This window comes from Equus caballus, chromosome 5 (genome assembly GCF_041296265.1).
Source record: "Equus caballus isolate H_3958 breed thoroughbred chromosome 5, TB-T2T, whole genome shotgun sequence".
Classification (NCBI taxonomy): domain Eukaryota; kingdom Metazoa; phylum Chordata; class Mammalia; order Perissodactyla; family Equidae; genus Equus; species Equus caballus.
In genome coordinates, this window is record NC_091688.1 from 84,103,943 (window position 1) to 84,117,422 (window position 13,480).

A 13,480-nucleotide genomic window follows, 5' to 3' on the forward strand; every position below is an offset into this window, starting at 1 on the left:
TACGGATAGAAGAAACATATGAACAGTGAAGGATCCTTAAAAATATAGCTAGCTTGTATTTTTCTGTCCTTTGCCACACACATTTGCCCTGTTCCCTCCTCAGTGTGGCGGGCGTAAGTCCAAGCATTTTTAGACTTCTAATTTAGCAGCAGAGTGCTTTTTTTTTCACACCAAAGCTTCTGTGGAGCCCCCTGCATGTAAAACTGATCAAAGCTGCATTGCTCAGGTTAACGTGTTTCCTGGGGAGGAATGGAGAAGATTCCTCTGTCTACTTTTCAGGGGCTCTAACGGTTCCATGCCACACAGTGTGAAAACCACTTTTACATCATTTACATAATTTCAGAATTCTTTACAGGAAAAATTGGACACAAAATATATCTGATGGTTATATCACCTTTGATATTCTCAACAAAACTCTAATGAGAAATTCATGCCATTTGTATTCCATTGGCCTCATATGGAAATTTTTCAAATAATTCAAGATTAGCCTTTTAAGCACCAAAAATTCTTTAACTTAAAAAAAAATAAATCCCTCTAAAATATATGACTTGTTTGTCGTAAGCACAGCATATGTAACATAATTTAATGTTTTCTGATTATCTCAGGTTTACCATTTATGAACATCAATGATTGTACTATATTATAGCTACAACTATACATACAAACAGTCAGAGCATAGCTAACCTTGGGGGCTGAAATTCAACTTTCATGTGGAACAGCTTTCTTTTTAAAAGTATCTGGTGTCATCTCGTTTTAAAACAAAAGTCTTTTTATGATCTAAAACTAATATATGTTGTTTACTGAAGCTTTGGAAGAGAGAGAAAAGCATGAGGAAAACAACAAAAGTCATCAAGTATCATGTCACCCAGCAATAACTACTATTAAAATACTGGTATGTTTCCTTCTAGTTACTTTTCTGTGAATATTGTGGGGAACTGGCATTGGCCACCCCAAGATATGTCTCTTTGGCATGAGGATTATTTGGGGCTGATTGCTTTTAATAAACTGCAGACAAGGAAGGAGGCTCTGAGGAGTGGAACTTGCTTGCCCTTTGTTAGGAGACATTTACATTGTAAAGGAAATCTCCGTCTGTAAAGTTGTCTCCCTCTCTGTACCAGGAAGAAGTGGGGATGACCTTATCTCTAGAAACTCTTAATCAAAGCAGAAGGCAAGGACTTAAATCTGCATTTGTTTATTGTGCTTGTCTGGTAACCTCCTGTAACTGACTCCCCCTACCACCAATATCCTCCTTTGTGGTTAGCTGAAGATGATATTTAAGGTGGGGGCTTCAGCCATTTTGGCAAGTTGCTCAGCTTGCCTGAGCCTCTCCCATGTATACATTTTATATATAAAGCTTTGTTTAATTTTCTCCTGTTATTCTGTATCATGTGAATTTAATTTGTTCTCTGGCCAGAAGAACCCCGAGAGGGTAGAGGAAATGTCTTCCTCCCCTACAATATATATAAATAGATCTTTTTTAAAAAAATTGAATATTTTAGCTTTGTATCCTGCTTTTCTAGACTCTTAAAGATATATCTTGGGCACTTTCTGAGGTCCCTTATTAGTTTTTAAAAATACGATATTAAATCCAGGAAAGGTGGTAGAGAAATATATGCTTGCAAAACCCTCCTCACCACAACTCTTCAATACATCCTCTGGGTTATATCACCCACGGGAAAACAAACAAATAAAAACCAACCAGCAAACATATCAATGAAAACTAAAATAGGAGAAGAAAACTTCAGCTATACTAAAAATACATACTGCATTTCAAAAAAATTTTACCACAATTCTGGACAAAAGTAAAAAATAAGCATCATGATTTCATAGGCACAGTCAACCAACACTTCCTTTGTTTGGGGTCTGCATGTTTGGAACAGTCCCTTTTCCCACTAGTGAAGACATTAAAAACAAGTACCAAAGCAAGCCAAACGTGGAACCAGACTTTAAAGAGATGTATTATAAAGTATCAGCAACATTTCAAGAAACAACTAGGCACGTTCAGTCACATTGTTCTTACTAAAAGATATTATTCATAATACATTTAGCCAGAGCAAAAGAGCAAAGAGAATTTTGTATCCATTTGATACATAAAATTAAAATCATTAAAATACTTAAAACTTCACTCTCATTTCAATGTCTGTTTTTCTCTTTTTAATAATGTACACAAATATATTAGCAGAGTAGAACATGTATATAATTTGTAAATAAGCACATATTCATCGGGAATATGTGCTCAAAAATGTTTCCTGTAGGGGTGCAAGATGGAATGGTTTGGAGCCCTCTGGTCTAACAAGGGAAGCGAGAGCCTGATCCAGGGGTCACTACTGCTAATGCAAAGGAAGAGGCAGCTGTGAGATGCATTGTAAATGAAGACAATTATCCTGTGTGAGAGACTGGACCTCGGGGCCTGAGAAGAGTCTCAGGGATGACTCAAGTTCTGTTCTGGACACATTGACTTTGAGGGAAAAGGTTGAGTTCAAACCCAGGAGATAGGGAGAGGTGAGGAAGGATTCTCAGGAGAGGTATGAGAATAGACTGCGTTACCAAAGGGAGAGAGCATAATAAGGAAAGCACAGAGCTGGAGTTAGAGTTTGAGATACATTCATGATTAGAGAGCATCAAGGTATAATGCGGCAGGGAAAGAAGACCAAGGAGAGAAACTGAAGAAGTATCAGGAAAATCACAAAAGCCAAGGAAGGTGGAAGCACCAAGAAAGGGGCTTAGTCAATAGCGTTTAATATGGTAGATCAAACAGGATGAGGTCAGAGAAAAATGTTATCATCAGCTGCATTTACTGAGACTTGACAGGAATAACCTGGATATTTATGAAATTCAACGTCATCCTCATAAGTCATGGATTTTCCACCACCGGGGATAGTAACAATAATAGCAGCTAACATTTACTGAGTGTTTGCTGCTTGCCAGGCACTAAACCATGTGCTCTACATGAACCATTTTATTCAGCCCCTACAGTAACTCCTGAGATGGTTAAGCACCAATCTTCCTTCAAGGATGAGTAAACTGAGGCTCAGAGAGATTAAGTAGATTGCCCAAGGTCTCACACATGGTGGCCAATGTTTATTGAGTTGATGTGCTGTTCTTAGAGCTTTACATGTATTAACTCATTTATCTTCACAATATTCTGGGAGATAGTTACCTTTATTATGTATTCACCTTATCTACATTTCTCTTTTTTCCAACAGATTGAAAAAAAAAAAGTAAGTCACAGAGAGGTTAAGTAATTTGACATAGTCAAATAATAAATGTGGCTTTGGGATTTAAACTCAGACCATGGACCCCAGAATGCATATCCTTAATTACTATGCCACATTGCTTAGAAGAATATAACAGAAGCTCCGAAGGCAATTCCAAAGAAGGAATTCCAAAACCATTTAGGGTAAAGGCTTCTTCATGAGAATAAATAGACAACTTCTCAAAGTGACTGCCTAGAAGGGTACTGACATGGCAGGGAAAGCGAGCGGCCTGTGGCCACTAGATGGCAACAGAGTACCAGACACTGACACTGGGACTGCTGGAGGCCTCAAGAAAATGCGATAGAATAGCACGGACTTGTGATTCCCAGTCGAAGGAGAGACACTATAGGGTCAATAAGTAAAATGTGGTCAAGAAGCATATGAGTGTATTCTAGTCAACAGGTCCAAGTCTGGCGAGAGTTAAGCGGATTCCTGGCGTTGTGTCTGAAGGAGATCCAGAATAACATAATTAGATCTCAAAGTCCCCAAAGCTGGTTGTCCACACAGGAAGCAGCCCATGGCCATAGTAGCTGCCTTTAGAGATAAGACGCATGTGCTAGCAAGTTCCATGGGATTGCCAAGTGACAATTCATTCTCTCCAGGACCTGTGGAATTGCCTACAATATGGACTTCTGGACACACGTAAGCGGATACTACCGACTAGCGTCTCAGCTGAGAATCTGAAAACGTGTCCATTCTCTTTATGAACTGACTTAGCCAGATACGCCTTTCTCTAAGAAATATCCACAAAATGACTTTGTCTGGAAAGAGAACATTCATTTAATGGGGAGTATTTCTATTTGATTACATTTGGGGCACGCTTCCAGGTTCTCCATTTTAAATAGGCCCTTCCTTGAAGGGATGTGGATACATATTTGTTCTGTATTTCAGCGTCTATCCCACCAGGATGTAAGCTCCATGAAAGCAAGGACTTGTCTTTCTCAGCTATAGCCTCCGAGCCTGGCACTTTGTAGGAGTTTAATAAATGTGTTGAACAAACACAGTGTTGAATAAACCCCAGTGTAAAAATTATTCTTAAAAAAATTAAAGGATCACAATATTTCTATATAATGCTTCTGTCACCACTTAGTTTTATGCACCTATTACCTGGTGCTAATTGTGCGTACACTAAAATGAAATATAACATTCTTTAAGAGGAAAAATAAGGCCTCTATCTCCCGAAATGGTACCCTATTTAGGCAGCCTTCAGAAAGAGATGGGCTCGGAGTCTAATATTTGTAAAGAAATGAAGGTGCAACAGAAATTATACTCACTTGAGGGATCTTAAAGTTTAGATTCATTTGTTTTTTTTTAAAAAAGATATAGTCATATCTCATAATGAATTTTTTAAAACACACTTTAGATAAACTTCTGCTTTTGGTCAAGATGAAGCAGTTGGGACTGGACCTAAGCGTTCTCACCTAAAACAACTAAAAAACAGGCAACATATATGAAATAATATCTTTTCAAGGCACTGGACATCAGACCACAAAGGACATTGATCCCTGAGAGAAGGGAGAAAAAAAAAAGATGATACTTTTAAACTTAACTATATCAATATTCACATTAAATGTAAATGTTCTAAATGTTTCAATGATTAGATTAGATTTTAATACAAGACTCACAAGAAAGGCATGCCAAATATAAGACACAAATAGGTTAAAAGCAAGAGGATAAAATAAGGTATTCCATGCTAACCCTAACCAAAGGAAAGCTAGATGGCTATAGTAATATTAGATAAACCAGATTTCAGAGTAAAGGATGTTACCAATTCATCAAGAGAACATAACAATCCTGAACATTTATGTATCTAATAACAGAGCTTCAAAATACATGAAGCAAAAATGATAGAACTGCAAGGAGAAATAGACAAATCCAGAATTACAGTCAGAAACTTCAATGCCACTCTTTCAATGATTGATAGCACAAGGAGACTGAAAATCAGCAAGAATATAGAAGATTTAAAAACTACTATCGGCCAAATTGACATTTATGGAACATTCCATCCAACAACAGCAGACACACACCCTCTTAAAGTGAACATGAAACATTTCTCAAGATAGACCGAATATGGTCATACAAGTCATATAGAGTATGTTCCCCCATTAGAATGGAATTAAATTAGATACCAATAATAGAAAGATCTCTGGGAAATCTCCAACAATTTGTAAACTAAAACTCATACTTGCAAATAACCCATGGGCAAAAGAAGAAATCAGGAGGGAATTTAAAAAAGTATTTTCAACTAAATAAAAATGAAAACACAATACATCAATTCTTAACAAAATTTTAGCAAACTGAATCCAACAATACAGGAGAATACTACATCACAACCAAGTGGGGTTTATCCCAGGAACACAGGGCTAGTTTAACATTTAAAAGTTAATCAGTGTAGTTCACCATATTAACAAGTTTAAAAAGAAAAATAGCATATGGTCATCTCAAATGATACAGAAAAAGCTTCTAACAAAATCCAACATATTTGTGAATAGAAGGAAACTTCTTCCACCTGATAAACAGTTCTATGAAAACCCTCCAGCTAACATCATACTTAATAGTAAAACACTGAACACTTTCTCCCTATGATCTGGAACAAAACAAGGATGCCCACTCTCACCACTTCTATTTGCCATTCTGGAAGTTCTAGTCAGTGCAATCAAGTATATCAAACTATAACACTCCTAGGAAAAAAATAACTCAATCTTGGGTTAGGCAAAGATTTCTTAAATTCGACAGCAAAATCATGATCCACAAAAGAACAAACTGATAAATTGGACTTCCTCAAAATTAAAAACCTCTGCTTTTCAAAAGACAGTGTTAAGAGAATAAGATAAATCACAAACTGGGAGAAAATATTTGCAAATCATATATATGACAAAGGAGTATCATGCAGAATGTATCAAGAACTCTCAAAATTCATTAATAAGAAAACAGCCCAATTAAAAAATGCACAAAAGATTTGGACACTTCAAGGATGATATACAGGTGGCGCACAAGTACATGAAAATATGCTCAACATCTCTAGTCATTAGCTAAATACAAATGAGATTTCGCTACACACATTTTGGAATGGTTAAATTAAAAGGACTAGTCATACCAAATGTTCATAAGGATGTGGAAGAAGTAGAACTCTGCTACACTGCTAGTGGGAATGTAAAATGGTACAACCACTTTGGCAAACACTTTGGCAGTTTCTTAAAAAGTGAAAGATACAGGGGCTGGCCCCGTGGCCGAGTGGTTAAGTTCGCGCGCTCCGCTGCCCCAGTGTTTCGTTGGTTCGAATCCTGGGCACGGACATGGCACTGCTCATCAAACCACGCTGAGGCAGCATCCCACATACCACAACTAGAACCCACAACGAAGAATATACAGCTATGTACCGGGGGCTTTGGGGAGAAAAAGGAAAAATAAAATCTTTAAAAAAAAAAAAAAGTGAAAGATACACCTGCCATATGATTTAATCATTCAATTTCTAGGAATTTACCCAAGACAAATGAAAGCATATGTCTATATGAAGACCTGTATATGAATGTTCATAGAAGTTTTATCTGCAATAGCCTTAAGCTGAAAATAATCCAAGTGTCCATCAACAGGTGAATGGACAAACATCTATGGTATATCCATACTATGAAATACTATTCTGGAATAAAAACGAACGAACCTTTGATACACACAACAACATGAATGAATCCCAAAATAATTACCCTGATTGAAAGAAGCCAGACAAAAACAGAATGTATATTGTACGATTTACATAAAATTCTAGAAAATGCAAACTGATATATAGTGACAGAAAGCAGATCAGTGGTCTGGAAGTAGAAGTGGGAGAGGTGCCAGAGGGATTACAAAGGCAATGGCTATATGAGTTGACTTTTGGGAGTGATGGATATGTTCATTATCTCGATCATGGTGATGGTTTCATGTGTTTTTAATATGTCAAAACATGCCAAATTGAATACTTTAATGTGTGCATTTTTGTATGTCAGTTACATCTCAATAAAGTTGTTAAAAGTGAATAATGAAAAAAACCACACTTTAAAAGGTGTAGTGATATCCTTAATATAAACTGGGTAAAAGCACGTAATATCCTCATGACCTTCTCTTTTTATTAGGTTAAAAAATAAGAGTAGGACAATTAATAAGTTACAATAAACTTACATTTTTACAAGTGACATTAACCTCTGTCAGTCTTGGTTTCCTTAATTATAAAACGGTAATGAAAATTCCCAGCCTGCAGGATTTTTGTGATCATTACCACCTGTTTTATTCACTGTTGTACCCTCAGGGCCTAGCACAAAATAAGCACTTCATAAATACTTGTTAAATGAATGAAAGCACATGCAGTATTAGCACAGAACCTGACCCATGACTGGAATTCAACAAATTGTAACCAATAATCGAATATAAAGAGGAGGAGGAGAGTGCCCACCTTAGCTTCCCTCCGGAATGAAGCAGGCCCAAATACTAAAAAAAACGCAATCTTTTCATATTGCTTTGAAAATGTCTATAAAATTTAGTGATCCCATTTTTTTTTTTAGCATGAGGTCTTTGAGTTGTATGTATGAAACACATTGCTTCAAAGTGAATTTTGCCCAAGCTGGGTGTTAGATATAGAGTATGTTTTTCTTAGATGTCTTATCATTTAAGTGACTGTTGAAAAATTTATAAATGAAAATCCTTTCGATAAAGCAAACGTTATGAAACCACTTCAGTTGCTAGTGATTCTTGTACATTTTCATTGCACGCTGTTCTCAAGGTGGCACATTCATGCACATCTTTATGTTAATAGTTTTGACAGCTTATATGTGCATCCTTCAGTTACTTCAACAAAGGTGCATGGGTTGAGTTGCGATCAATTTAGAAGCCAACTGTTCTTTCTTTACTCAGTTTTATCACAGTACTGCACAAATATTAATTTTTCTATTATATTCTGATTGAGAATGGTAATTTATTTCTTAGCATTTCATAACTTGTTTTGCTAGACTTGAGATATATTCCATCTTATAGAATTATTCTTTGAGCACATACGTATTCTTTAAGTGGGCTTCATTAAATTTTTTTAATGTAGTGAATTTTCAAAAATATATGTGTGCTTAATAAATGTTTGTGAAACTAAATTGAACTGAATTCTGTTAAATCTTTCTGTGTGTATAGGCAGTTTTAATGTGTTGGCTAAAGCTATTTTGGCCATTATAAAGTTCCATATTGGAGGGTTTGATTTTCCGTATTCTTTTTACGAATTAGACTAACTAGTAAGTAACTCACCTTAGACATATGGAAACACTAACACGCAAATGATTAAATGCCTTTTTAATGAGCAGAGGCAGTTACCTTGTGCTTTGTACTGGAGATGATCTTCACTCAGGCTTATCTTGGTTGGGCAATGGTCTAAGCTTGTTTCACCCTTAGACAGCCTTATCTTTTGGGAGAACATATAAGAAAGATTATTTCCATATCCCCTTAAGGTATCCATGGGTGATTTATTCTTGCTTTTCCTTTATTCCCCCAGATTTTTATTCCCACCTCCTTCTCCTTCCCTTCTCCATTCTCCCTCAGATTTCTAGCTGCTTTTCTCAATGGGAAGCACCTAAATCATGGTTTCTAAAACTGCTCCCGAAAGGAGTTTGTCCAGGGCGTCATTTCCAAATCCCAAAGTCTCATGTGCTGTTTAATTTCTGAAAATGTTTTGCATTCTATTCCATAATACATCCTTGTTGGATTTAATAGAAAATAAAGGCTCATTCCCCTTTTCCCTAAATCTTTCAGTTAAATGAAACTCCAGAAGTTGTGTGGGGACGTTGTATCTGCCTGGCACTGGCAAGTCCCATCTTGGGGACACACATGCCCCTGAGTTGCAGAAGTGGCCCTGGGTCTGCAGCAGAATGGAAAATTGTCACGCTTTAAATCTTTCCTTCATGGTTCCCTCTTCCACCCAACTTCTCTCCATTGGGATGTTTGTCCACCTGCTATACGATTATTCTTAGGTGAATTTTCGTTTGCTTGTTTCTTTTTTAACTATTTATAGCTCATTAAATCCTACCGAGGAAGTTTCTAATTCTCTTTTTCTAATTTCTAATACTTCAGGAATATGCTCACCCCTCCGTGCTCTCTCTTCCATTGGGAGCAAACACATAATAATGTAATTCTAGTGATACTTTAAATCAAAGGAGAAGAAAAGTACTCATTGGAACTAGAATTAGACATTCTAAAGAAAGAGAGTCATCAACATCAGATGTCCATTCATACTTTCCACACACATCCCATACACAGCCATATGTTTCTTAAACTAAGATTGCTTTTCTGCAAGCTATGCCATTCAAGATAAGTACAAATAATTTCTCGTTCAATTATTTTTCTATTTTGCTTGGTCGTGGTATTACAATACTGTTTCCTACTACTGAGGTATAAAATATGCAGAATTTTGGCTACAATAGAGGTAAAATTAGCTCTTCCAGGTTAACCCGTGAGCCTGCCAATTTTCAAGCAACTGATATGCAATTGAATAATCATTATAGAAACCATTTGTAAGTTGTAGCTTGCTTATACATGAACAAATATCAATTTCAAGTTCACAATAACTGTGATTTCTGACTTGATTTAGACAAGCATCACCATAACTCTCAATCAAGGAATTTATTGGATAAATGAATACCTGGATTGTAAAGTCCTGTGTTAATTTGAACCGCTCTACTTTTAGAGTGCGCGTATACCTGTATGTCTATGCAGATAAATTATAGAGTGTATGAAAGCAAATAGATGGACTAACTCCCATGTTACTTACCTTAGAGAGAGGCTTCCAGGCGAGATCTAGATGCAAAAAAGTAGATGGTACGTCGAAAGGAATTTCAATACTTTCGTCTTTCTTTTTCTCTGTGGGTTGAGGAGTTAAAGCTTTCTGTGGTCTGATATCCCAAAAACATATTGTGCTTTAAAAAAAAAGTTTACATTTTATTTTTTATTAAGTACAAAATAGAAGAATAACCTCAGGACTACTATTCTTGCTGCTACATATTAGCAATGTGATTGTGGCTGTATTTCAATATCTCTGGAATTAAGATTTTTAAAAAATGAAATGGGACTGTTTTGCATTTTATATTCTAGAGAATTTACAGTTTATAGGGTTATTTAATAACTTTGCTAGTCTTGAGACTAATATTATCCTATATGAGAATTGAGTTTGGACATTGACACAATTTTCTTTAATGGAACAGCTTTATTGAAATACAACTCATATCCCACAAAATTAGCCCATTTAAAATGCATAATTCAATAGTTTTAAATATATTCACAGAGTTGTGCAACCATCACCACAAACAGTTTTAGATTTTCATCACCCCAAAAAGAAACCCTGTACAAATTAGCAGTCATTCCTCATTTCCCCCCAACTCTTCCCTCTTGGCCTAGGGAACCACAAATCTACTTCTTGTCTTTATAGATTTGTCAATTCTGGACATTTCATGTAAATGGAATCACATAATATGTGGTCTTTTGTAACTGGCTTCTTTCATTTAGCATAATGTCTTCAAAGTTCATCCATGTTGTAGTATATAGCAGTACATCATTCCTTTGTTTGCCAAATAATACTCCATTGTACGGGACATACTACACTTCACTTATCAGTTCATTAGTTGATAGGCCGATGAATGGATAAATAAATTTGGGTTGTTTCCCCTTTTTGGCTATTATGAATAGTGCGGCCATGAACGTTTGTGTGTGAGTTTTGTGTGGATGCATGTTTTCGTTTCTCTTGGGTATATATCTAGGAGTGCAATTCCTGGGTTATATGGTAACTTCTATGTTTAACCTTTTGAGAAACTGATAGATTGTTTTCCAAAGCAACTGCATCCTTTTACATTCCCATAAGCAATGTATGAAGATTCCAATTTCTCCACATCCTCATCAACACTTAATATTTTCCGCTTTTTAAAAAATTATAGCCATCCTAGTGGGTACGAGGTGGCATCTCATCAAAACTGATTTTGATTTGCATTTTCTTGTGCTTTTGGTATAATATCTAGGAAATCACTCCCTAATCCAAGGTCATGAACATTTATGCTTATGTTTTCTTCTAAGAGTTGTATAGTTTTAGTTCTTACATTTAGGTCTTTATACCACTTTCAGTCAATTTTTGTGTACAGTGTGAGGTAAGGGTCCAACTTCATTTTTTTGCATGTGGATATCCAGTTGTCCCAGCACTGTTTGTTGAAAAGACTATTCCTTTTCCATTAAATTCTCTTGGCATCTTTGTTGAAAATCAGCTGACCATAGAGGTATGGGTCTACTTCTGGACTCTCAATTCTATTCCATGGATCTATATGTCTATCCTTATGCCAGCCAGTATCAGTATATCTGTCACTAGTGCTATAACTTTGCAGAAAGCTTAGAGTTCAGGAAGTATGAGTCTTCCAACTTTGATCTTCTTTGTCTTGACAAAGACGATCTTTTGGCTATTTCAGGTCTCCTTGTGGTTTTGACTTGCATTTCACTGATAGGTCATGTTGTTGGGCATCTTTTCATGTGCTTATTGGCCTTTGGTATATGCTTTTGGGGGAAAGGTCAATTGACAATCTGTGCTCAGTTTAAACTGGGTTGTCTTTTTATTGTTGAGTTGTAAGTTCTCTTTGTGTATTCTAGATAGAAATCTCTTATCGGATATATGATTTGCAAATATTTTCTCATTCCATGGGTTGTCTTTTCAATTTCTTGATAGTGTCTTTTGAAGCACAAAAGTTTTAAATTTTGATGAAGTACAATTTATCTTTTTTCTTCTATTGCTTGTTTTTGGTGTCATGAATATATGTATAGTGACAACAACTCATATGCAAAGTTGGGTTTAATGTACTTTTTACATAGTAGGCATCCAATGAGTATTATTTCTCCTTTCTCAGGTTGATTACGAAAATCAAATGGGAATGTGTGTGAAAAGTCTTAATAAAGTTCCACACATCTATAGAGTGTCATTTTTAGTGTAATAAACTTGGTAAAAAAATTTATAATGATACTTGTGTAGTACTTTAGTATAAAAACGTCTTCATATTGATTATGTGAAAAAATATGAGAGCTGTAATGAATATGCCATGTTAGCTCCATAATTTCTATCACTGAGGTTATGAGTAAATCGATTAAAAAATTTAAGATATTACTAAGGAATTTTGATGTGTAAATTAAAGTATTTAGATACAGATGTAACTCAAGCAAGACTAACAAAACTTTTATTTATTTATGTGAATTATCTAACATTAACCATTTATTCATCTTAATAAATAGTTAAAATTAATAAAATATTAATCATTTTATGTTGTCAAAACATAAATCCTTGGGGGAATACCAAATGATGTAATAAGATCTGTTTTAAAATATAAATATAGTTGGTTTAAAATTGTTTTTCAAAATTATATAGCTCTTCTTGAGTATGATTTATACCATTAATTTGCATTACTCATGAAATGGTTTTGCTAAATACCGTTAACTTCAGTTGAACTTTCTGCATAAATCAGTCATATATTCTCAATTAATGGAACCTAATTTTAAATTATTTTATAAAACGTTTAGAATGGCTAAATATAAAGGATACAGGCTGATGAGTTTTCCAGATAGCTAAAAGTTAGTTTTTCTAAATGCATAAACTTTTTCTTACTTTAACAATTTTTGAAGGAACTATTTCCAGAATATTCCAGAATATTTCCAAATTCAAGGGCCATCATTATAAACAACAGTCAAGGATCTGAGTCTTCAATAAAGTACATGTAATATTTTTAGTCTGTTCAGTTCTTCTAAATGTTCTCCAAGGCTACTGAAGGACAGTATAGCTTTGCATTCCGCTGTTAATAATCAACATTATACCATAAAAATTTCTCCATGAAATAATAATAAATTTTAATTATTGCATAATATTCCATATGGCCCTATAAGTGTCATGTGTGGTTTTTGCTTGGGCAACAACCCCTCCTCTCCTTTCTTTTTTTGGCAAAAGAATTATAATTGTTTTTTGGGGAACTGTTTCTTTCCTATTGCATGCAGTCAGGTTGGAACTGTCACTCAAGGTGTCACTGAAGGTGCTCTGCCGTTCCTTCCCTGGCCAAAGGGGCGAGTTCCTGATGTAACAGAAGTCAGAGTCTCTCTTGTCGCTCTGACTCATCAATAGTGACCGCAATAGTTGGAACTGACTCATTCATATGGAAGGAGTCAGCCATTAAATTCCTGCTACCCAAAGTCCTGGGGCT

General features: G+C 35.5%; 1 protein-coding gene across 4 annotated transcripts in view; it reads right to left on the reverse strand.

Moving 5' to 3' along the window:
* The window catches only part of DNAI3 (dynein axonemal intermediate chain 3), a 97,004-nt gene that overhangs the window by 27,412 nt on the left and 56,112 nt on the right, over positions 1–13,480 (reverse strand). For all 4 annotated transcript variants that reach the window (XM_023641746.2, XM_070268759.1, XM_001495268.5 and 1 more), the window contains exons 15-16: positions 10,039–10,183; positions 8,589–8,676 (exon numbers count right to left, since the gene is read on the reverse strand). In XM_023641746.2, the coding sequence (XP_023497514.1) occupies positions 8,589–8,676; positions 10,039–10,183 (233 nt within the window). The remainder of the gene's footprint in view (positions 1–8,588; positions 8,677–10,038; positions 10,184–13,480) is intronic.